General features: G+C 52.6%; 3 protein-coding genes across 7 annotated transcripts in view; 2 read left to right on the top strand and 1 right to left on the bottom strand.

Moving 5' to 3' along the window:
- The window catches only part of DPYSL5 (dihydropyrimidinase like 5), a 35,867-nt gene extending 31,352 nt beyond the window's left edge, over window positions 1-4,515 (top strand). For both annotated transcript variants that reach the window (XM_083432660.1, XM_083432659.1), the window contains one exon: window positions 2,821-4,515. In XM_083432660.1, coding sequence (XP_083288786.1) covers window positions 2,821-2,934 — 114 coding nt within the window. In that variant the 3' untranslated portion in view covers window positions 2,935-4,515. The remainder of the gene's footprint in view (window positions 1-2,820) is intronic.
- Window positions 1-25,312, bottom strand: part of OST4 (oligosaccharyltransferase complex subunit 4, non-catalytic) — a 247,664-nt gene that overhangs the window by 166,793 nt on the left and 55,559 nt on the right. The window lies entirely within an intron of this gene.
- MAPRE3 (microtubule associated protein RP/EB family member 3) overlaps window positions 9,745-25,312 on the top strand; it is a 29,096-nt gene continuing 13,528 nt past the window's right edge. The window contains exon 1 of one of the 4 annotated variants that reach the window (XM_083432778.1): window positions 9,745-9,842. In XM_083432778.1, coding sequence (XP_083288904.1) covers window positions 9,814-9,842 — 29 coding nt within the window. In that variant the 5' untranslated portion in view covers window positions 9,745-9,813. Of the gene's footprint in view, window positions 9,843-13,167; window positions 13,296-25,312 lie in introns of those variants that run through there. The other 3 variants (XM_083432779.1, XM_083432781.1, XM_083432782.1) reach the window with 3 other exon arrangements.

The following is a 25,312-nucleotide window of genomic DNA, read 5'->3' as shown; positions in this document are numbered from 1 at the left end:
CAATAATCCTGCTGGTGTTTTTATCTTTTCATAATTTATCTGTAAATATTGAATAAACCATTTCCATTCTTTTATAAAAAATTGTTATCTTGATTTCTTATTCATCTGGTAAGTTTTGCCTTTCCGCATATTCCATAAGTTTTTGTATCAATTCTTCCTTTGTTGGGACTTCTGCTTCTTTCCATTTTGGGGCGAGTAACATTCTTGCTGCTGTAGTAGCATACATGAATAAAATTCTATACAATTTAGGGAGTTCTGTCCCTATAATTCCCAAAAGAAAAGCTTTTGGTTTTTTTTACAAAGGTTATTTTAAATCTCCTTTTCATTTCATTATATATCATTTCCCAGTAAACTTTAACCTTACTACAAGACCACCACATATGGTAAAAAGAACCTTTCTCTTTACATTTCCAACACCTATTTGATTTAGATTTATACATTTTTTCCAACTTGCTCTGTGTTTGATACCATCAGTATATCATTTTCATATAATTTTCTCTTAGACCATAACATGCTGTAAATTTTATATCCATATTCCACAATCATTCCTGTGCTTCCATGTCTATATTATGACCGATACCTATTGCCCAATGTATCATTGAGGATTTTACTTGCTCATCCTTTGTCTCCCATTCCAATAATATTTTATACATTTTAGACAGCACTTTTACATTACATTCTAACAGGTCTCTCTCCAGTTGTGATATTTGTTCCCCAAACCCTCATATCCTATCTTTCTTAAATACTTAATGCAAATGATCCATGTTATTAATTTTCCTGATAATTCCTTAAATTCTTTTATTTTGTACTCCTTCCTCTTAATAAATTTCTATAAGCAGTCTATCTTTCTATCATATTCTTTTTCTTTACCAGTATGGCTTCCAACGGTGAGAGCAAAAGTGGTGTTTTTACCTCTAATAAATTCTTATATTTATGCCATACTCTATAATTTTTTTCCCTAACTATATGATTTGTAAATCCTTTATGAACTTTCACCTTTTCATACCATAAATATGCGTGCTAACCAAAAATATTATCATGACCTTCTAGATCTAGAATATGTGAATTTTTTAATGTCATCCATTCCTTCAGCCAACAGAGACAAGATGCCTCATAGTATAATCTCATATCTGGAAGGAAAAAACCTCCTTGTTCTTTTGCATTCTCTGCCACAGTCCTGAGAAGAAAAACCCCACTCCAAAGTTGCTAATTGCATTTCAAGGGCGTTGAAATGCAAATAGCAGCTTCCAAAAAGGAGGTCTTTCTTGGTATCTGGTTTGGACCTGAGAGTGGCTGGGGGCACTGGGGCTGGGGTTCCCAAACCATGTGAGGTGCTGTCTCTTCTCTGGAGGTGGTTCAGGTGGCATCTCTTCTGCTGGAGGTTGCATGGTCAGTCATTTGGGGGGGGGGCTTTCATGGGGTGATGGGTAGGCGAGACGGCAGGCTGCACCAGCGATGTGATTTTTTTCTTTTTTGGCGGGGGGAGAGATTCTTTCTATTGACCTCTGCAAAGAGGGCTCTGTTGTGCGCAGAAGCCGTGGTTGGCAATGGGGAATCTGCTTCCTAGAGCAAAGTGGGGGGAGGCTGCCAGCCTGACTCTTTCAGCCTGTTTGTCCCTTCAAATTGGGGGGGGGGGGATGCCTCTTACTCAAGGCTGGCACTCAAACTTAATGCCAGGTGTCAGAAGTGAGAGGCTTCAGCCTGGCCTCCAAAGTCCTGCTTGGGAATTCTTGGAGGTGCTTTTGCCGCTGAATTTGACCTGGCAGGTCCCTCTGGGCCAGAACCTCAGTGCCCCCCCAAAAAGGGTGGGAGGAACTCCTCCTCAAGCTCAACCCCTGGCAGGCTCTGGAAATGGGGATTATAGCCACTAAGGGGGTCTCTTCCTCTTCCTTGAATTGCTCAGCAGGGGGGGGGGCAGGGAAGGGGGATTGGAAGCTCTGATATAATAATAATAATAATAATAATAATAATAATAATAATAATAATAATAATAATAATAATAATAATTTATACATACATACATACCCCGTCCATCTGACTGGGCTTCCCCAACCAGTCTGGGTGGCTTCCAACAAGATATTAAAATACCGTAATACATCAAACATTAAAAGCTTCCCTCAACAGGGCTGCCTTCAGATGTCTTCTAAAAGTCAGATAGTTGTTTATTTCCTTGACATCTGATGGGAGGGCATTCCACAGGGCTGGCACCACCACCAAGAAGGCCCTCCGCCTGGTTCCCTGTAACTTGGCTTCTTGCAGGGAAGGAACCGCCCGAAGGCCCTCGGAGCTGGACCTCAGTGTCCGGGCAGAACAATGGAGGTGGAAACGCTCCTTCAGATATACTGTAATAGGTGGACACCCCCTCTCCTGCTTCTGCCTCCCCTCTAGGGGTGCCGACTTGCCTCCCACATGGAGGGGGCCTGGCATCACATGACGCGCCCCGCCCCTGCCTGGTGTGCAAGTGCTTGCCTGGCGGCAGCAGGGGATAATCACCCCTCAATATTGGGGGTGCTCAGCCCCTCCCCACAAATACTGACGGGCCGAAGCCCCTTCCACTCTCTATAGCCTCTGCTCCCTTCTCACCCTTTGCTTGCCCCAAATTGCAGCAGCAGGAAATAGTTTTTTGGCATTGGGGAGGGAGGTTTGCGCCTGAATTTGGGGGAGAGCTGGTGGGGCTGTTTATGGGGGTCCTCGCTGCAGCTTTTCTCCTCCCCGGCTGGTCCTTATGGGCTCCCCCCTTTTGGCCTGCTTGGGAAAGGATGTGCCCCCCCCCCCCGTTTCCAATGTGCTTCTGACCACCCCGTCCTTCTCTGTCTCCAGGTTCTCAGATCGATGACCATGTTCCAAAGCGAGCTTCGGCCCGGATTCTCGCTCCCCCCGGAGGCAGGTCTAGCGGCATTTGGTAGCTGCTCCCCCGACTTGTCCCCCAACTAAGGACGCCGTCGCCGCCCCCCCACTCGCCCGGCTGCCCCCCCACGCCCCGCGGGCCCCAGGCAGACACACCTTTCACCGGAGCTGCCGCCGCCGAAGACCAGCACTTCACACCTGATGACCCCCACCAAGACCCCTCCCCGGAATGAGGCTGCCAGGGGGGGGGGTCCCGGGTCAGAGGCACCCCCCTCACTCCACGGCTGCATGGAAACGCAGGCTGATGCACGGGGGGGGGCGATGCTGGGCTGCTTCTGTCTCTTTCTTCCAGGTAGAGGGGGGCAGCTCCCCCAAGTGCCACTGGGGGTGGGAGTGGGGGCCGACTTAGGGAGGGGGCAGGGCCAAGGGGGGGCCACCTGGGCCCCCAGTTCCTTTCTGTTTTGCACGTTGGGTTTTTTGGATAAGTGACATTTTGACTTGTTTGTGCATCACGTGGAAAAAAAATGAATAATCCTGAATTGAAAGGTGCTTTGTGTGACTAGCAGTAGGATAGAAAGGGGGAGGCAGGTGGGGGGGGGCTGGACAGGCCTCTAGGGTGGAGCCCCCCCTTTTCCAAGCAGCGTTTGCTGTGCAGAGAGGTTCATCCCAACATTGCTTAGCAGTAGTGGGACCCCCACTTTTTGCTCTCTTCCCCGGGGAGGGGTTATGATGCCATGAGGTGGATTGAGGGGGGGTCCTCTGCTGCCTGCCCCCCTTTTCCCTGTGCCTTCTCTTGCGAGGGGGGAGGGCTAAAGTGGGAGAACTCCCACCCCCACCCCCGTCCTTCCCTGAGCCCACCAGGCAGGAGTTGCCAGGGGCGCAAGAGGAGGGCCAGGACCCCTGGGCTCCCCCTGGAGAGTGCAGTGCAGTGGTTAGCGCAAGGGGACCTCTCTCCCCACATTCCAGCATAGGATACGGAGCTTTCGTATCTGCACCTTTGGGTAGGCAGGAATCCCTTTCTGATCCTTGGGTAGGGAGAATGGGCCGTGGGGTGAAGGGACCAGAGAGCCGGGAGGAGGAGGAGGAGGCTGGCTGCTCCCCAAACCTTTGGGGCCTCTCCTTGCCACTCCGCAGAGGAAGAGGGGCTGGGTGCACTGTCCTCTGCGACCCACTGTGAAGAGCTTGGGGGGGGGGAGCCAGTCGAGGTCTCAGCCCATGGTGGAGAGCGCCTGTTTGACCCAAGAGGCACCCTGTTGAGGTATGGGATGTCTTGAGAGTCGCCAGCATACTCACCCCAACATTCCTCCTTTAACACAATGGTGCTAACCCCCCACCCCCCTGGCTGACTGTTGGGGCCACAGAGCCCCCCTCTGCCCCCCACCCACCCACCTGGTCTTCCTCTGGAGTAGTGTGAAGTGTGAACCGTTACTTGTGCACCTTCTTCCCCCCCCCCCCCCACTAGTTGGTCCCCGTAGGTGTGCGAGGCTGGTGGGGGGCACGACAGAGGACTCCTTTGCCCCAGGACCGTGAGGGAGGAGGAGGAGTCCCGGCCCCCCGAGTGCGACTGGCCCCCCCGCCCGCCCCTCCGTTGGGATAGTCTTGTAATGGCTGTGATAGCACCTGCTGCCCTGTGCGTTTCTGTTTCCTCATTAAAGAGTGTTCTCATGGTACGAGGCTCCTGCGTCTGTGCTTCCGGGGTTTGGGGGGGGGGAGCATTGAGATTTGGGGGGGGGGGAGCCTTCACAAGCGCTGTCTCAAGGGTGGCTCAAACCAACAGTCCATCAGGCACCAACGATCCACAGGTAGCAATTGCATGTGTTTTGGCCGGCTACCGTATTTTTCGCTCTATAAGACGCACCCGAGCATAAGACGCACCTAGTTTTAGAGGAAGAAAACAAGGAAAAAAAATATTCTGAATCTGCGCAGCGCCTCTCCAGCAAAGCAAAGCGTTCCTCCCGCTGCCCTGAAGAGGCTTCGCGCAGCTATCCCAAAAGTCAGAACAGCAAGAGGGATCGTTGTGCAGCGAAAGCAGCGATCCCTCTGGCTGTTCTGGCTTCTGGGATAGCTGCGCAGCCTGCGTTCGCTCCATAAGACGCACACACACATTTCCCCTTACTTTTTAGGAGGAGAAAAGTGCGTCTTATACAGCAAAAAATACGGTGATTAAATTTGCCGTGCTATATGGCAGTGTTCCCCAACCTTGGGCCTCCAGCTGTTTTTGGACTACATTTCCCATCATCCTTGACCACTGGTCTTACAAGTTGATCCACTAGTGGCATTTGATGGGGGGGCTTCTTTGCTCTTTGCTTTGAAGAGATCTCTTGCTTCTTCAAACATTTGCTAAATAATCTAGTTGTCAGTACAGTGTCTCTATTGATAATAATTTTTATTAGTTTTCAATTACAATAACCCAATAATAGCCTCATTATAACAATGCCAAATTATAATACAATTAGTAATACCAATCCTTCAGGTGCCAAATCATGTAATTTAGGTGCCCCCCCCCCACATGCTAGAATGGATGATTTGATGATTTCTGCGTTCCAAAATCCTATTAATTTCAATCACACTCCAGTCAAAATAGCAATCCCTTGCACAACAACTGCAATATTAACAACTTCCATTCGTACTGACACACATTAAAAGATTTATAAACGTGCAGGTGAAGCATTCAAACCATATCCTTGTACTTCCTGTGGCAATTATTCTGTCTGTGATGTTTTTTCTGTCCTTGAAAAATATTGTGTCTATCTTTTCCCGGTTGTTGCTGTTCTCCATCATTCCTTGGGTGGAGCTAATATCCCATTGTTGTTTCAGAAGTTCTCCATTGCTCCGTCCTGTGCTTTGTTGTTTTGCAACTTTAGCAGCAGCTGCAAAAATCCCAAGCTGTCCCGATAAAAAACCTGTTTTTGCCATTTTTTCCTCTCAACCTGGGAAGGAGAGTGATGTGCAAATAACTCAGTGATGAACCTTATCAACTCCTTGGCAAGCTCACAGATTCCTTTCATCCCTCCATTCAGCAAAAGATAAGCAGTTATACATCCAGTTTAATTAAATTCCAAGTCATTTTAGCATTATTCAGTTCAATCCGTAGATAATAAAGGATAGGGAAGAGTCAGCTCTAAATTTCCATTGTAAACCTTTTGCAAAATAGGGTTCCCTACCTTTTTCCTTTTCCTTTTTTTACACACACAGTTCCATTTGATGTTATATTCCATATCTGCAATCCAGTTTCATCCCACTTCCCTGTACATACACAGATTGAACAAAGCACTTCAAGGGAGGGTTGCCGAATCATAAATGTATAAAAGGAAACTTTATATCAAGAAGCCGTAGGCTCCCCCTCATCTTTTACACCGAATGAAGTCTTCTTTCAAGTTCAAACCTTAACAACCTTGCAGCTGCTTCAATCCCACAGTTGATCTCATCTCTTCTAGCACACACCTGTACATTAGTCTAAATTAAACTCTTAATAGGAGAACCTTTGCTTCTTAATGGCGGCGAAGGAGGGTTTTCAGCAGGTGAAGGGCTTTTGCACTCAGCGCCTCCCTGCCCCCCACAATCCATGCCAGAGCGAGAGCTGGGTCCCGAGACAATCTGCGAGTGAAGCCAGTTCCCCCCTGTCCCTGGGGGAACTTGCAAGGATAATTACCCTCAATTATCCTTGTTTTTCTTCGCCAACAATCTCCTGCTGTCATGGGAGCTGCCTCCATTAAGCCAGACCAGAATCGGAAGCCCCTAGTTGTCTGTGTGTGTGATCTTCGAGGATCCCCTTCAAGGTGGTCAGTCTACTTGAGTTAAAAGATCCATCATACTGCAAACAAAGTACAGATCACCCGTAGTTCCTTACACTAGTTCTCAATTTTACTCTTGGACCCCTCAGTTTGATCCCATTTGCTAGAACGAACTGGAGGGGGTCCAAGACCTCATTGGCTGGCAAAGGCAGAGAAAACTTCAGAGCCTTCTTACCTGCGAGATGCCTCCTGGTCTGCTTCAAAGTGTTTGCACCCATTTTCTGATCAGATCCTGCCCTTAAGACTGCCAGCACACCCCCTCAGTTCTCTAACTTGGCTCTGTGGTGCCCATCTTTTGGGGACCTCCCTCCTAAATTGGCTGGTGGCCTTTCACCCGGGTCCCTGCTTATCTAGTCCCTTTAATGTTCAAGTTTTCCTGGCAACCCCCCACTTCACAACTGCTACAGAAATGCCCCCCTTGCTTTGGGATGCCCGTTTCATGAATGGTACAGTGCAGTTGGGTCAATAGACAGGACAGAGGATATGAAAAAGAAAAATGTGCGCCTGCTTGCTTTCAGATACTTGTTGACTCCCTTGCTTTCGGATGCCCAATTTTTGCCTTTTGTTTTTTTAAGACTTTTTATTGCAAAGTAAATACATCAGTAACAAGCCATACATAAAGAATAATATAAAGAAAAAGAAAAAAATAAAGAAAAACCCCCAAAGAAAAATAGACAGTAAAACAATAAAGAAAAGTATATTTCAATACAATAAACACTTCCCACCAGTTTTCCAGGTTAGGATGCTAAGCTAGGCAGCCTGTGGTTTCCAGGATGCCTCCCAGAAGATAGTGGCATGCTCACAACCCTGCGGTCGTTCAGTTTAGAAGTTATCAGGCCATGAATTTCTGCAGATGACATACCTGAAAAGTGCTGAGTGCCCCTCAGTTCTCTGGTGACCATGTAGGGTAGCTCAGCATCATCAAGACGGGAGGGGGGCGAATGCAGCCTCATCCAGAACAATACTGAGCACCACCTTCCTGCCAACAAAAACTCTCTTCCCTGGATTCCACTTTCCTTAACTTTCCCCATCTCCTGTCCATCACGATCCCAGGCACCAATTCAGCCCCCCCATTGATGAAAAGTAGAACTGGGAAGCTGGAGTCCTCCCTTCGCTCCCAATCTCTGAATGACTTCACTCAGCAGATTCATTAAGATTTTAAAGTGCCTGTGAGACAGGCACAACCCTCCATGACCCCACACTTTCTGTTCTTGGGTGAGGAAGGGAGGTTTAATTACTGGCTTTCTTCATTATTTTTTCCCATATAGCAAAGTATCACTATTTTGTTACGAAGATGAGAAGAAGCCATTAATGAAAGGCATCTTGCTGGATGAGAAATAAGACTTAGAGGAATTAAGAGAGGGCATGCAAGGGGCAAAAATATGGTCTGAAGCTCAACATCAAAAAAACGAAGTTCATGGCCACTGGTCCCATCACCTCCTGGCAAATAGAAGGGGAAGAAATGGAGGCAGTGAGAGATTTTACTTAAAATTAAAAGGCGCCTGCTTCTTGGGAGAAGAGCAATGACAAACCTAGACAGCATCTTAAAAAGCAGAGACATCACCTTGCCAACAAAGGTCCGTATAGTTAAAGCTCTGGTTTTCCCAGTAGTGATGGATGGAAGTGAGAGCTGGACCATAAAGAAGGCTGATTGTCAAAGATGCTTTTGAATTTTGGTGCTGGAGGAGACTCTTGAGAGTCCCATGGACTGCAAGAAGATCCAACCTCTCCATTCTGAAGGAAATCAGCCCTGAGTGCTCACTGGAAGGACAGATCCTGAAGCTGAGGCTCCAAGACTTTGGCCACCTCATGAGAAGAGAAGACTCCCTGGAAAAGACCCTGATGTTGGGAAAGATGGAGGGCACAAGGAGAAGGGGACGACAGAGGACGAGATGGTTGGACAGTGTTCTCGAAGCGACCAACATGAATTTGACCAAACTGCGGGAGGCAGTGGAAGACAGGAGTGCCTGGTGTGCTCTGGTCCAGGGGGTCACGAAGAGTCAGACACGACTAAATGACTAAACAACAATGCAAGGGGCAATTAATACTAACCCTGACCCGGATCAAGAGGTGGTATTTTAAATTAACAGTGAAAAAGATTTATGGCGAATGTGACTTACTTGAGTGTAGACATTACAGAAGGATCTTGGCCACGGGGGGAGGACATGGCTGGGTTCTATTCTGCTCTGCACAGTGCTGTGCGCAACTTTGGTTCTCATTCTGCTTCCAACTCATTATGGGAAAACAAATGCCTCAACAACATGAAAAGCTCCAATACAGAGGCAGCTGTTGTTTCAGGACAAACAAAGCAGACCTGTTCTCCAAAACATTTCCCCCCCATAAGCCTTTTTGTGTTCAGCTTATTTGCTTTGGTGAAAACGGCATGAATATGTCTAGGGCAGACCTCCAACCAGCCTCTTAATGCTTCCTGAGAGAGAGGTCTGCACAGATTCCAATGCCCTTTCGGTTGCAAAGCAAGCCTGATTGGGTCACGTGGAGCCAGAAATCAAGGGAGTTGAGAGCAGGGTTCCTTTTGTTGTTTACTTCCCAAGAGGAGGTAGACAATAAGATCAGACTGTTTGCAAATATTCCATAATAAGCATCAGTGCGTAATGCCAATTATTAACTGATATATGGGGCATGCTCTAAGCTGCTGTATACTAATTTACTATTGCTGGCTGAAGCCTCAACCGTCCAGGCCTAACGATGGCCTTGGAACTGCGCTTGTCATGCTCAAGCTTGAGCTGCCGGGGCAAGCGCCACACTCTGGCCCATAGAATCACAGAACAGTAGAACTGGAAGGGACCCCAGGGTCATCTAGTCCAGCCCGCAGTGCAGTGCAGGTTGTTGTTGTTTAGTCGTTTAGTCGTGACCGCCTCTTTATGACCCCCTGGACCAGAGCACGCCAGGCACTTCTGTCTTCCACTACCTCCCACAGTTTGGTCAAACTTATGCTAGTAGCTTCGAAAACACTGTCCCACCATCTCGTCCTCTGTCATCCCCTTCTCCTTGTGCCCTCCATCTTTCCCAACATCATCCCCTATCCCCGTGTTGCCTGGCAACCGCCACACTCCAGGCAGGGCAATGGGGTTCCCTGGTTGCTTGGCAACCCCATGGTCCTCCCTCCTCTTCAGAAAGTAGCCAAGTTCCCAGCTGGGGTTGCCACATTGCGATGGCCGTGGAAGGAGACTTGCCCTCAAGGTCAGTTGTGGGGAGCCCGCTGGCTAGGGGGCTGAGATTCAACGGGGGGGGGGGGCTGAGCTCGCCTCCTGGGGAAGAGGCGGGAGGGCTTCTTCTTGAGAGGAAGGAGACCCTCTCTCACCCTCTGCGGGGGCCCTGGAGGGATGACGCCCAGCCTTGGGCCTCCTGGCAGCCCCTCTGGCTCCCAGAGCCTCAGCATGGCGCCTGGGCCCCCTCGCAGCCCCCCACAAGGCCAAGCTTCCAGGGAAGGCCTCTTGGGAAGGGGACGATCTAAAGCAGGGGACTGGGGGGCGGATCACAGAATTGTAGAGTTGGAAGGAGCCCTGAGGGTCATCCAGCCCAACCCAACTGAGCTGTCCCAAAGGTGGTCCCACCACCACCTCTCCTCTCCAAATGTCCCCCCTCCCCTCCGGAGAAAGTGCAGCATATAAACTAAATAGTTAATGCTGGTGGGTCATTTTTATGGGGAAAGAGTGGCTGCAGCAACCCAGCGAAATGGGTGGGGGATTATTATTATTATTAACTTACTTACTTACTACTAGCTTTCTACTGTATGTTGTTCTGCTTTGCATAAGCTTTCTACTAGCTTTTTTTTGGGGGGGGGGTGGTTTGTCAGGGGTTTCCAGTGTCCACTTTGCAGACTTGCTTGGCAATGAGAGCTGGAGGGGAAGGCAGCACCGCCCCCACCTCTGCCCTTGCCACCTCTTGCCCCTGCCCAGCAGTGCCGGAGAGGGGGCAGCTGCAGGTCAAAGGGGCTGGGCTGGGCTGGGTGACTTCCCTGATGGGATATCTGCTGGACTACCAATGGGTCAGGCATGGCTGCTTCAGGCTCCTTGCTCTGAGCCCCCGTTCTGCCCAGAGGGAGGCAGCACTGACTTGAATCCAGCACAAGGGGATCCAAGCAGATCCCTGTGGAGGGGAGTCAGCTTCCGTGGTTGGAGACTCGGATCCCCTCCTGGAAAAGGGCAGGTGAGCGCAGAATTTGCCTGTATCAGGAACAGCAAAAAATGTCACAGAACAAAGGACCAATTTTGGAGTTCATTTGGCCAGGTGACACTGAATTCAGGACCAGGAAAGGGCTTCTTCTGCTCTCTCCATCATTTCACCTCTTCTTCCTTCAGCACATAAAATATGGGAGGGTGGCTGTGATGGGCACTGTTGAACTTGTTGTTGTTTAGTCGTTTAGTGGTGTCCGACTCTTCGTGACTCTTCGTCCTTCCAGTGAGCACTCAGGGCTGATTTCCTTCAGAATGGAGAGGTTTGTTCTTCTTGCAGTCCATGGGACTCTCAAGAGTCTCTTCCAGCACCAGAATTCAAAGGCATCAATTCTTCGGCAATCAGCCTTCTTGATGGTCCAGCTCTCACTTCCATACATCACTACTGGGAAAGCCACAGCTTGAACTATACAGACCTTTGTTGAACTAGGATGCCTTTAATCTTGCAGACAAATCCATGCAGGACCCAAAGGCTCTGGACGGCTGCTGGCCATGACGCCTATGCCCTCCCTTGCGGCGTGAAGGGGGCTGCTGGGAATCCCAAGTGGGGGTAGCGGCTGCCTATGCCCTCCCTGTGGGCTTCCCATCGGGTTGGCTGCTGTGAGAAGATGATGCTGGACACAATGGGGCCCCTTTGGCCCAAATCCAGCTGCTGCAGGGCTCTGGTTGTGTTTCTGGACCCCTTGCAATGGGGCAGAGGCTTCCGAGGAGCCCTGTGCGCTACAGCGGGAGTGTGACTCCCTGAGAGTCAGCCCACGGCTGGCTCTGCTGCTGAGCCTGGGACATACAGAAGAAGGTGAAAGTAGCCCGGCTGGATCCGGCCAAAGGGGGCCTATCAAGCACAGCATCCTCTTCTCACAGCGGCCAACCAGATCCCTGAGGGAAGCCTGAAAGCAGGATTCAAACTCAAGACTCGTCTCCCCTCCTGGGCTTTCTAGTATTGTCTCACCCTGTTTTAAAGCCATCTAGGTTGGTGGTTGCCTCTTGCGGGAGTTCTGCGGTTGAACAAATCCAGAAGTCTGCCAATGCTACTTTCTTTTTTAGAAAAATATTTATTTTATTTATATACCAGCCTTCATCCAAAGATCTCAGTGCGGTTCACAAGACAAAAACAGGTACCCTCCATGCTGCTACCCTTAGTGTTTTTAATCCCTCACCAGCTGACTGATCCGGACAGTCTTGGTTTTTGTTTATCTCCGTCTTTTATGCCCTGGAGCTGGAGCTCTCACCTGCCTGGCCTGCTCTGGCTTGTAGAAGGTCTTTGCACACCTTGAAGGATGAGATGGATTTATACCACGTCTGACTTGCTCCTTTGAGTTTACGTGCTTTGAGGAAAAGGCTTTTTAAGAGCCGTCACGCGACACGCTCAGGCCTCCTCCAGCTGAGAAGCCACATGCAGACCTCCTGCCCTGCAACCAGCCACCCTGGGCATGCCAGCTGCCTCTTGCACATGCCCTCTTGGGTCATGCGCTGCTGCTTTGCTGGCATCCCTAAAGGCCCTTGGGGGGTCAGGTTTTGGAGGCAAAGTCAGCGCTCGACTCGTCAGCCTTTCCTTGCAGGACGAATGTAGCACCAATCCCAAAGATCAAGGCAGAATCAGGCAGCCTAGACTTGTAGAGTGGGGGGGGGGGGGCACACGCGTGAGGGTCGTCTGGTCCAACCCCCTGCAAGGCACTCCTGCTGGAACCTGGCTTGGGGAAGGGCAGGTCTCTTGGTGGCAAGAGGGAGGCCGCGGGGCTGCTGGGTCTCCTTGTGGGTCTTGCTGGCTGCTGTCCTGCTCCCTGAATAGCAGAGGCAGCCACTGCATCGCTAGGCTGCCAATGTGGGCCAAGGCCAGGGCCGGCCTAGCTGGGCCTCCTAGCGGGGACCCCCCCTCTGGCTTCACGCTCAGCCCAGGAGACCCCCAGTCCCTCCCTCCCAAGGGCTTGTGGGGGAATGCAAAGCAGCCTCTGGTGCGAGGCAACCGAGAGAAGAATTGCCGTTTGGAAAGCAGCGCCCAAGATCCTGTGGGCGGGAGTTCCACAGTTTAACCCCTGGCCGGCCCCTGTCGGAGGAGGAGCCCCTGCCGAGCCGGGCGGGTCCCGATCCTGCCCCCTCGTCGTGCCTTCCTCCTCCTTGCCGATGACTGGCTCTCCCGCCTCGGCCCCTGCTCGGGGAGCCTCTTCCGCGCCCGGCCGCTTTCTCCCCCGGAGACCCCGGGATGCTGGGGCGCGTGCGCAGAGGGGCGCGTGGGCGGGGCTGGCGGAGACGCGTCTCTCTCTCTCGCCCCGCCCTCCGGCTGGCGTTGCCATGGCAGCGCGGAGGGCGGAGCCAGGTGGCCTGCGGGGGGCGGCGCATGCGCGGCAAGACCCTCCTCCCGGCCCCCCCCCCCGCGCAGAGCCGGCCCGGTCCGTGAGGAGGAGGAGGAGGCGGCCGAGGAGGAGGACGGAGCCAGCCAGCCGCCCTTGCCGGCACCGCCGTGAGTGGGGGCCGGGGCCGCGGGGGGGGGGAGGACCGGGGCGGAGGGCCCCCCTCCCCTCGCAAAATGGGGGGCCGCGAGAAAGGGGTCCCCTCACCCCGGGGGGCCTGGTCTGCGCGTCGCGGGCCGCCGTGACTCGCCAGTCCGACGGGGGGGGGCTCTGGGGCTCCTCTGGGGGCGACCCCCCCCCCGCCTAGGTACCCCCTCTGTCCCTGTCTCGCGTCTTGGCCGCCCTCGTCGCCCCATCCCGGGAGCAGGCGGGGGTCCCGTCGGGGGGGGGGGGTCAGGGATGGGGACCCCCCCCGTATCCTCGCCCCCTCCCTCCCTCCCCCCGTGGGCCTCCTGGGGGGGGCGTCGTTGGGCCGGCGCGTCTCTCGGGCTCGTCCTTCGCTCCGGGTCTCTCGCCCGGGGACACGTGTGAGCGCGCGTGCCGCCGCTGCCGCAAAATGGCTCCTGCCTCGACGGGGGGGGGGGGAGAAGGCGCCCCCTTTTCCTCCTCCGCCGGAGTCTCCCAGCAGGGAGGAAGGAGGCGCCCCCGCTGCGCCCCCGAAGCCCCGATGGGGCTGCTGGGCTCCAGGGAAGGTGTTCCTGCGGGGAGAACGCAAGAAGGACCCGGCCCAGGACGCCTCCCGGCCAGCATCGAGCTCTGGCGGGGGCCCAGGAGTTGCTGGGGGGGAAACCGGCAAGCAGGATCCGACCCGAAAAGCAGGTTCTGCTCTCTCCCGTCCAGATGCCCACTCCAGCTCTCGGCCTCTAACACAAGCCAGCTCCACACGCGCCCCCTGCCCGCATCCTGCTCTCTCTTAGGGCAAAAAGTGGTGGTGGGCATTTGCCGAAAGGCTCTTAAGAGTTGGCAAAGTGCAAAAAAAAGGAGCTGCAATCTTTTAATGGGACGCTTTCATCCCGGGACTGGAGCATACCAGAATATTCCCCGTGATCCTGTCAGCTGGTGCTTAAGTAAGTGGACAGATCCTGGTCCCCACAGCAGCTGGTTTGCTCTCTGCAAAACATCCTTGCCCATCACTGCTGCTCCGTTGACTGATGGGATGCCAGCAGAGAGGCCTCCGCACACTCTGTGGGAATCCCTGGCATAGCTGGAGAGGGTGTGGCTGGAGGACCATTTTTGCTCTGAGCTGCTTGTGGGCATCATCTTCTGCTTGCCCCTTTGCGGTGGCCGGCAGGGTGCTGGGCAGCCTGGCAGTGTTGCTGCGTTCTTTTTTCAGCTGGTGAGGCTCCTCAGACCAGTCTGCTGCTGCTGCTTACGAATGAGCCCTGCCTTGGGGCCCAGCAGGCCTCCTTTGAATGCTCTGCCCCTGTGGCAGAGGGCAAGGCAAGGTGTGGCTGCGCTGGACTATCAAAGCCCTTTGGGTCAGCCAGCAAATGCTCCCTCCCCTCCTGACCCCATTGCTCTCCCCTCCCGTCTGGCTGTCAGCAGTTGTGCTGTTGGCATTCTCTCCTCAAGCGTCGTAGGCTCATCCTTGCCCTTTTTTCTGGCGTCTGCTCCTCTTGTGCCATGATCCAGGTGCTTCCTTCCACAGGGAGCACCCGGTGGAGTCCTTGCACGCCCCACCCAGCCCTAGGGCCCTTCACATACTTTGTCCAGCGACCCCCGTCTAAACCCAGCCAGTGTGGCCTGTGGCCAGAGATGAAGGGAGCTGGAGTCAGCAAAGTGTGGAAGGCACCAACCCTGGAGTTGTTTCTGTGGCGCTCTGGTGTCAGAGAAGAGGGAGGCCCTGTGGGGTTTTGAGCCACCTTGCAGCTGCCATTTGAACGGCATTATGGAGTGTCAAAATGCCATACAAATGTCCATGTCTGAGAAGTGTAGACTGCCCCAACTGAACGTGTGAACAGGCAGTTGCTGAAATGCTGCGTTTGGAGTGATGTGAGAGCCCTCTTTGTGGAGCCTCCTTCCTTAGCTTTCCTGGTTCCCGTCTGTCCCTTGACTTGGTGCAAGCAACGGCCTCCGTTGTGCCGAAGTGTTTTGCTGCTGTGAGAAGAGGCTGCTGGCCTGGACGGCCCCCGTTGGCCCTTCCAGCTGCCTCTTCTTGTGCTCCCATGAGAGAAAGGGAGCCTCACCTGCTCTCCCAGGTCTTGGAGGAAACTCTTCCCTTGCCGGAAAGCTGCTCTGCCCAGCCAGCCTCAAACTTCACCTTGATGGCTTTTGTGCCTGGATGATGCTCATATTTATGAACCTGCCAGACAGAATATCTGCTGCTTGTGCCTGAGACGGCGTTTCTCTCAAGGAGTCTGGCTGCCTCTCTGCTGATGCAGGTTCACTCAGCAGGCGCATCATTCAGGGTGGCTGGGAATGTGCAGAGATGACCGGCTGCTCTTCCGATGGGTCGAGTGTTGTGCCCCTTCCTCTTGACTTAGCCCAGTGTAGCCTAATAGCAGGTAACAAGGAAATTGAGGGGGGGGGGGGGTTGTTGCTACAGATGCAAAAAAAAAAAAAAAAGCATGTTCTGCATTCACACTGACCTTGCCAACATCTTGAGAGAAAAAAGAGACTCAGCAGAGCAGGGGCTTCTGGAGAGGATTGGCCGAGAGAGAAGATTCCAAGGGGATGCCGGAGGAGCTGGAGGGAGGAGACGGGAACCGTGGCTGCTGCTCTTGACTCCAGCCTCCTTCTTTGTGGGGGAGTGTGAGATTTGTGGTCTCCCTCCTTGCATAGATTTCTGAAGCTAAACTTCAGATTTCTGGGCAGCCTGGGATTTTTGCAGATCTGACAAACAGCTGCTGGTGGAGGCCTTGAAAATTTCCAAGGGGAGAAATTCCATAAGCTTCCCAGACAGCTGCTTCTGCAGATCCTTGCCTCTGGTCCTCATATCCCTCTCTTCGTTCAAAAATGCTTTTAAATACTTGAAATAACTCAGCATATCTGAAAGGGATGGGCAGAGACCCCCCCCCCCGGGCCTACTGCTTTATTATGGGCTGGGAGTCAGAAGGCTCTGGTTAAGTGAGTGAGCTGAGAGGGGAGCTGGGTGAGCGGCCCGACTGGGGGTGGTGCTGCCGCCGCCACTGCCGTTGGCATGCTGTGTCACTGCTGCTCACTGTGCCCAGGCCTGGGGCAGAGGTGTTGCTTGCATAAGTGGGTCAGGCCCTCTGTTGCTGGAGCTGTGTCAGCACAGCCTGGCCCTGCAACAACCTCTTGCCCAGCCACCCTTGAAATCTGGAGCTGGCCCCCCCAACTAGTTATCACCATTCTTGCCCCCCTCCCCACACACAAAAGGGCTGCTAAATGGGTATATCTGGGGATTGCAGGGAAGACCTCCTGGCTTCTCTTGCCTGGGAGCCACGTCAGCCACGGTGATCCGAGGATTTTCCGGAGCCTTGGCAGGTGGGGTTGTGGTGGCTCTGTGTGCATGAAACTTAATTTGGGACAGGCAGCTGCAAAGGGTCTGGAGAAAGAGGTGCAGGCTCAGAAAAGCCAAAAGGATGAGTTTGGGGTGGAGGAGAGGCAGTCTGAGCTGCAGGGGGTGTGGTGGGCCTGTCCTGGTGCTGATGGAAAGCTGACCCCCACCTCCACTCGTGTAAAGGGAGTCTTCCTGCTCAGGGCCTTCCGATACTCAACTGCCACAGCTGACTTCTGCTCCAGGAGGTCTGCTGGCCTTGCCTGCGCATATTTCTGAGTTATCGGCCAGGTAGGGACCCTTTTTTAATTGCCGGGATTATAGAGAGTGAAAAGGTGGCGAGTGTGGCTTCTAATGGCACTTTGGCAAGAGCAGGGATTGTTTTGCCTTGTAGTGGAGACGCCCGCCTGCTGCAGCAGCAGCGGCCTTGTTTAATTCTGCTTTATTTGAAGAGGGCTTGCCACTTGCTTGCACACGGGGTCCGCCCACCACTCCCCTTGTTTGCTCTTCCTCTGTTTGTGGCAGGAGGCACCATCGCTACAGTCCACGTCTCTGGTGCTGATCTTCAGCAGTGCTTCCACGTGGGGCTCTGGGTGGCAGAGAAATGCAGATGCCAAAGTCTGTGGGTGTTGGGAGGGTGGGTGTCGCTTGCGCTCCCTGAAGGGAGGATATACGCAAGCCGAGAAATGCCCACAGTTGTTGCTTACCTTGGAGCTCTGCGCTCTGGCTCAGAGGCCCCAAAGACAGCTGTGTGGCTTGGGTGGAATGCCTGCTCTCCATGGTTACTCCAGCGATAGTTCTTTATATAGCCTCCTATTTGGTCTTTGTGTGCCCCTTCCCCACAGCCCTGTCTGTGGCCATCAGGGTGGGCATTTCGTCAGAGTATGGGAAGGGAATCTGGGTTTGACTGCCCCCCCCCGCTGCAATCTTTCTGAAGTGTGGGTGCGAGTGGTGTTTTTACTTTCATGAATTCCCAGCAGTCCAAAACATTAACGAAAGAGTTCTCTGGAGTCAGGAAGCAGACATGGTTGTCTGCCTTCCTGGTCGCTCTGCTGTGAGTGAAGTCTTTGGTTGGGGCAAGCCCCCCCAGCACACGTCCTTCTGAAATCCCTGAGGCGCTGCTGCGGGGCTTTGTTTTTGGGCCTTTCTCAGCTCCTCCTCCTCCTCTCCCTTGGTGTTATCTGGGTGTGCCAGGCCCTGCCATCACCACGTGAACTTGGCACAATCTCGTGACAGCGGGCTTTACTACATAGGCATAACAAAGTGCTCCCTGGCCATATGCTTCCTCCGAAGGGTATCACATGAAGGCTGGTGGAGAGAGGCATCCATGTTGATGCTCCAGATGGGATGCTGTTGGCAAGGAGGGGATGGCGCAGGGTAGTGTTTCTGCAGAGTTTGGGGACTTTTCTCACCAAGAGCCAGAGGTCTGGCTCATAGCAGAAGAGAGGCTCTGGAGTGAGCAGCGCTGCAGAGTTCACAGTTAGTTTAGACCCTGAGATATGGAAGCTGGGAGCTAAAGGGCAGCTTAAGCCTAGGTTGTGGGCACAGCAGTGGACAGTCTGGGCATGCTTTTTTTATAACAAGAATTCAAAGCTGAAAATGAATGAACTGCAGCTAAAATCTTAGGTTCATTTTTCACATGGTCTAGTCCTTCCCCTGCCCAAATATTCTTAAATCTTCAGAGAGTAGCTGGAAGTGGGGAGGCAGAAAAAGGTCCTCCTTTCCCTCCACTCTGCAGTTTTCATCTGAAATCTGAGGCACAGGACTGTGCCCAGAGCTCAGAAACTGCTCGTGCTAATGACATTCCCTGTTGCAAAATGCGCCTAGAACAAGGGGAGCTGCGAACACTGTTCCCTGTTGCCTCTAGATTGAGGCGGAACCTTCCTTTGTACAAGGGACAGTTGCTGCCCATTCCTGCATTGCAGGGGGTGGGGCTAGATGATCCTCAGGATCCCTTCCAACTCTATGATTCTGTGAAATCTGTAGTGCGACCACTCTTGAAATGCTGCAACACTTCGAAAAAGATATTGTAGAGCTGATAAAGGTGCAGGGAAGGGCTATCGAACTGTTCGAGGGGTTCGATCAAATCCCCTGTGAGGAGAGCTTGCAATGCTTGGGAATTTTTAGTTGGGGGGGGGGAGGTGGGGGCGGGACATAATAGAGGTCTGTCAGATTATGCATGGCATGGAGAAAGTGAATAGAGAGTATTTTGTCCATAATTCTGGAGCCTGTGTTGACATCGGGTGGGACTTTTGTTCCAGACTGTTCAGTTTTCCATACATGCAGGGACCGTCCCACATCGGAGCTCTTAGGAGCGGGGCTTGTTTTGCGCTTGTGCTTCCCTGCCTGGCTTGCTGTTCTGGGTCGGGCTAAACCTGCAATCTGGTTTCAGTTCCTTCGTTTGCCTTTGCAGTATCAGAGTGAAGCTCTGGGGGAAATCCCCGGGGCTTAGAAATGTGATGCTCTGCCAAGGGATGTGAAATATTTTTCTTGGTTGGCTCGGAGTCTAGTGCCTCCTTGCCTGTGTTAGAGTGAATGCCTGTGTCTACAGCTAGAGCTGAGCCATCGCTTCAGAGAGGCCCACATTCTCTGGCCGCATCTTCTGCACGTCACGGCTTCTGGGGAGGCCCGCATCTGCACGGCCTTCTTCAGGTTTTGGGGAAATGGTTTCCAAGACCTGGCACTGGCTGGCAAATCGGGATCCCAGCACCCTCCAGAGACCACCACACCCTTTCTGTCCCATCGCACTCCTCCTGTAAGCACCATTTGGCAGAAAGGTAGAAGGCAGATTTAAAGAATAATCCAAATAAAGACATTTCCTGTTCTCACCCGTGGGAGTCCGCACATCCTAGCAGTGCAGGGAGTAATGGCTGGCGCTGCAGCTGGCGCATTCCTGGCTCCTGCAGACCCACCCAAACCAGACCCTGAACACCTTCTGGGAGCTGGCTGAATTCTCTTTATCTGGCCCCTTTATCTGGGGGGGCTACCTAAAGCAACCTGACTGTGTTTCTGTTAGTGCATTTGCATTTAATCCACAGTGCATCTTCAGGACGGGGAGGCTAGGAATTCTCTGGCTTGATGCACAAGTCTTGTTCCGTCTGCGGACAAGCAAAGGAGCTTGTGGCCTCCCCAGCCAAGGCCATCTTGTTGAGCAGTGGGAGAGCATCTGCTCTGCAAGCAGAAATGCCCAGGTCAATCCTTGGTATCTCTAGGCAGGATTGGGAATGTTCCATGGAGAGAGCCTGCCAGTCAGCATAGGCAGCCCTGTTCTAGGTGGACCAACGGGTTGACCTGGTCAAAGGGCAGCTTGCAGTGTTCTTGGAGCCCTTCACATGAGCAGGTTGTGGGTCTCTGGAAGGAAGCTCAGGGGTTTCAGACTCCAGCTAGTCGGAGAGCTGTGTCCAAGCGAGGCCCAGCACCTCCAGGGACCCTTGAGGAGGTCAGGACAGTGTGCATTGCCTTGTCTGGGCGCAGCAATGTGCAGGGTGGGTAAAATTAAATTGTTTAACCACATCAGCTAACAAACATAGATATATACGCTATAATGTTCTTATTTTAGAAACTACTCTGAAAATTTATTATTCTAAAAATGAAACTTTCATCTGGTTGTAAATATTAAGATTATACCAGCAAGAATTAGTCTTTCTGTAAAAAAAATTGATTTAAACCAAATCTTACTGACTAGTGACTTAAATTGTGATTTAAATCGATTTGATTTAAATCAAACCCACCCTGGCAATGTGCCTGTTTTTGTCTTGGTTTGCGTATGTCTGTGTTTGGTAGCCTTGAGGAGGAGCAAGGAGCTGTGCTCCCATGCCCAGCAGACAGGAGTGGAGTGTGCGCTGTGAGCTTCAGGTGCCCGTCCAGGACTCCATCCATCCATGTCTGGACACGAGCAGAAGCCGGTTTCCTTTCATCTCCTCCCTCCTGCCACTCTGCCTGCCCACCCCAGTCTGCTCTGGGGAGTTGGAGAACTTCGTGGGTGGGTGTGGGGAGGGGTTTTGGGGGGATCTGCCTGGGAAGAAGGGCCAGTCCCGTTGCTGGGTTCCACTCTTAAACTAATAGCAGTTTCAAGTACGGCACAGAAGGTGCGGTGGTTGGGGCTCTGCCTGCCTCCTTATGCAGAGAGGTAGTATTATCATAGTGCTAGGCAAGCGGTCAGTTGGCTGCTTCAGAGCATTGCTTCTTGTTTGATCCTGGTGGTTCTGGGGATCCGCAGAGGTCTCCTCCCTGGGCGCAATGGCAGCCTCTTCCACTGGTCCATGGAAGGCAGTCTCTCTGGACCCCCCAAGCCAGGAGGCCCCTGAGAAAACCTTGTGGCGGTGGCAGTGAGGCCCCTCTCTGAGACCCAGAGCCGTTGTGCCCCATTTCCCCTTCCTTCTGTTCCTGCCCAGTGCTGGAGCTGGGTCTGTCCCGGGCGCTTGGCGCGCTGCCTCCTTCTGCTTGGTTTCCCCTGTTAGAACACATTTGCTCTTTGCATGCAGATGGCTCCCTAAAGCCCCCTCTGAATGCTTCTGCCTTGGGACTCGAATAAGCAGGACTAGGCACACAATGGGATGACTGGCCTGAAAGAAAAGCCAGGAACTTTCCAGCTGGGAGGTCTCGGCTGAGGGGCACCCAGGGGGAACCACTGGGCCTTTGTGAGCTCCCCCTCTGCTGAGCTGGCGGCAGGCGGGTGCAGTGCTGCTGCGCAGGTTGGAACGGGAGATTAGGCCGTCTCCCAGAGCCAGTGCTCCCAGAGCTGGCATCATGGCTAAGCAAAACCTTCCGTAATACATCAAATACCGTAATACATCAAACATTAAAAGCTTCCCTAAACAGGGCTGCCTTAAGACGTCTTCTAAAAGTCTGGTAGTTGTTGTTCTCTTTGACATCTGGTGGGAGGGTGTTCCACAGGGCGGGCGCCACCACTGAGAAGGCCCTCTGTCTGGTTCCCTGTAACCTCACTTCTCACAGGGAGGGAACCGCCAGAAGGCCCTCAGAGCTGGACCTCAGTGTCCGGGCAGAACGATGGGGGTGGAGATGCTCCTTCAGGTATACTGGTCCGCCAGTCAGTCCTTTCTCTCTCCCTGCTCTGTCCCAGTTGCCTCTATGTGCCCTGGCACAGCTTGCCTTCATCTGGCTTCTGTGCCCTCCTAGGCCGCCTGTGGAGCCAGAGTTCAGCTTGCATGTTGGGTCGGTTGAGGGAGGGGGCTGGCGAGGGCTGTGTCCTAGCAGGCCTGCCACTCACTTGACCTGTGTTCCCCTCGCCAGGGCCTTTTGGGGCTCTAATCCCATCTTAAAATGAGATTTGGTGACTGTCTAAACTTTGCTGGGATTTAGTTGCCTTATTTAGACCTGCTTCTGGAGGTGCCGTTGTGAGTTCAGGAGCAGCGAGAGGGAGGAGGAGGAGGAGGAGGAGGAGGAGGAGGAGAGGAGGAAAAGGAACCTGGGGCTGCTGGGATTCTTTTGAGCCGCAACAGCAAGGAAGGTGCATGGAATGCCTCTCTCCCTGGCAGGCTAGGCAGGGGGATCATCGCCTCCTGGGCCCTGCAGGTGTGGCCCATTTGGCCCCCACCAGGTAAGGGCTTCCGTGTGAACGGGGCACAGCCGCCGGAGCAAAAGCAAGCAGGGACGGAGGCTGCCCCTCTAGGGGTGTCTTGGGCCGCTGATAATGTTCACAGATGCAACACTCTGTGGTCTGCAGTGTAGAAGTCCCACGCGGTGGTTTGGGGGCAGCACAGGCCTTCCTTCCTGCCCTGGGCAGGATCAGTGCGAGCGACCTTGGTAACATCCACCTGACAGTCATCCAGGAGTGTCTGCTGTTCCCCAAGGAAAGGCCCCCTACCTCTGCTCCATTTCACTTGGAATGGAGTGATCTCTTCTTTTCTGATCTCACTGAGTAAAAATTAGAGCCTGTTAAGTGGGTATTTCAGCTGTGTGGACTTTTGCCTCTCATGGGCAGAGGGAGGGAGAGACCGGGCAGAACACCAGCCACCAGCTGCGAATATTGCAGGCAGAGTTCCAACCCCAGAAAATGCAAGGATGGGATCCAAGCTGCAGCTGCCCAGCACAAACAAGCACCAGCCCCCGCCTGCAGCTCATTGCAACCCCCCCCCCCCCCGGTGAAGCATCCCTCAGCAGCACTCCTGGGCAGGTTGGGCCAGCTAATTTCTATGGTTTAAATCACCAGGTGAAAAGACAACACTAAATCATGGATTGAAATCCAAAAATTCCCTTTGTAATTGAGGTAATCTCTAAATGAGAGCGCATTCCTGATGTTGCAACTGTAGAAACACATTGATTTGAAGCAGAATATACGGTAACTTTTGCACCAGCCTTTGCCAACCTGGTTCCTTCCAGATGTTTTCGACTCCAGTCAGCCCCAGGCCGGCATGGCCTTGCCGGCTGCAGCTGTGGTGAAGGCTGCTTTATGCAACCTGAGAAGGTGCAGTCCTGTCTTCAGTAGTGAGCGTCCCACTGTCGTGGGCTTCCAGCATTCTCTCAGTTCCACTTTCCAGCAAGAGACATCATGAAGGCAGCTCTGTTTAGGGAAGTTTTTAATGACTGATGTTTTAATGTATTTTTAATCTTTCGTTAGGGACACGGGTGGCGCTGTGGGTTAAACCACGTAGCCTAGGACTTGCCTATCAGAAGGTCAGTGGTCCAACTCCCCACGACTGGGTGAGCTCCCGTTGCTCAGTCCCTGCTCCTGCCAACCTAGCACTTCAAAAGCACATCAAAGTGCAAGTAGATAAATAGGTACCATTCCAGCGGGAAGGTAAACAGTGTTTCCGTGCGCTGCTCTGTTTCTCCAGAAGCAGCTTAGTCCTGCTGGCCACATGACCCGGAAGCTGTACGCCAGCTCCCTCGGCCAGTAAAGCGAGATGAGCGCCACAACCCCAGAGTCAACCACGACTGGACCTAATGGTCAGGGGTCCCTTTACCTTTACCTAATCTTTCGTTGGAAGCTGCCCAGAGTGGCTGGGGAAACCCAGCCAGATGGGCAGGGTATCAACAACAACAACAACAACCAAACACCAACTATAATTATTATTATTATATTGGGCCCAGGCAAAACTGAGCACACAGTTGTGCCTCTGTGCCCTCACTAGTAGCCAGGAGGGAGCCAGTTCTGGGGGATTAAAAAAAATGCAATCTCTTAGAACTGCTGATAGGTTCAAGAAATTGCTGTTTGATGGATTTAGAATGCCCTTCTGTATTTCCAAGGTGATGAGGCACAGTTGGGTGGTGGGTTTTGGGTGCTGTCAAGGGGTTGCAGAGCGAAAGGCGCAGGCCAGACTGACTGAGCAAATTCTCTGAGAAGTTCTTCTTTGCAAGCCCAGCAGGAAGAGTACCGTTGGCTGAGGAAGAGTGCGGTGCTGTTTTTTACGTGGTTAATGATCAATACATCATGCACTTTCTGGTGGGTTGTGCCCCATGTTGGTATGTGTGTGCATTTGGGTTGTTCTGCCCAAGTCTTGGGTCAGCCTGCATCTTTCTGATTCCATAGCCGTTGGTGATGTTGTACGTAATAAACCATCGCCACAGCTGACCCAAGGAGCAGCAACTGTTGGCCAGGCTGTGGGACTAAAATAGTGAACTGCTTGTTGCATACTTTGAGTTCTCTGGAAATAAGCAGGTTGCAGGCTGGGACATGGCCCCCGGGGAGCAGTTTGCGCTGCTGCAGCCATGCCCCCCCGCTTTCTTCCCCTGCCCTGGAATCTCCTCTGTTGCTGCTGCCCCCCCCCCCAAGACTCTCTTGACTGGTGCCCTACTTAAGTCGCTCATTCCTGTATTGTACACCTGGCGCCTCCTTGATCTGAGCATCTTCTGAAGTGGTGGCGTTCCACAAGGAGATAAATAACAAGCCCTTTTCCCTGCGTGAAACTCTGATGCTCTCTCCAGTGAGACGCAGGAGACAGTGACTATGAGCAGTAAGTTAATGACCCATTACACCAGCAATTCATGGTGTAACCCATGGGCAAAACACGAGACTTCTGGATTGCAGTGAAACTAGAAGCTTGTGCAAGGCCCACTTTTATTTATTTATTACTTAAGATCACCCACTCTGAGACTCCACAACCAATTCTCCCCTGGCCTCCTCACTGGCCCAAGTAGGACCAATTCAGCCAGCTAGCCCTGGGATTATCTACCGTATTTTTTGCTCTATAAGACTCACTTTTTCTCTCCTAAAAAGTAAGGGGAAATGTGTGTGCGTCTTATGGAGCGAATGCAGGCTGCGCAGCTATCCCAGAAGCCAGAACAGCAAGAGGGATTGCAGCTTTCACTGTGCAGCGATCCCTCTTGCTGTTCTGGCTTCTGAGATTCAGAAGTGTTTTTTTCTTGTTTTCCTCCTCCAAAAACTAGGTGCATTTTGTGGTCTGGTGCGTCTTATAGAGCGAAAAATACGGTAGATGATTTTTTACTTTTGATTTTTATTCTTACTCATGTTTCTATACCGTATTTTATGCTGCTTTTATAATTGTTTTAAATTTGTTGTTAGCCACCCTGAGCCCGGTTTTTGAACCGGGAAGGGTGGGGTAGAAATAAAAATTTATTATTATTTTTTAAAATTATTATTATTCCCGTCTTCCTGCCCCACAAGCGTGGCTGGAACTTGCAGTCCCTTTCCCTCGTGGGCCTGGGGGGGGGGGGTGTGCCTGCATCCAAGGGCAAACCACTTGA

The sequence above is a fragment of the Podarcis tiliguerta genome (assembly GCF_965153285.1).
Source record: "Podarcis tiliguerta genome assembly, chromosome: 3".
NCBI lineage: Eukaryota > Metazoa > Chordata > Lepidosauria > Squamata > Lacertidae > Podarcis > Podarcis tiliguerta.
Note: the sequence above shows the minus strand (reverse complement) of the source record. Positions and strands in the feature narration are given on the sequence as shown.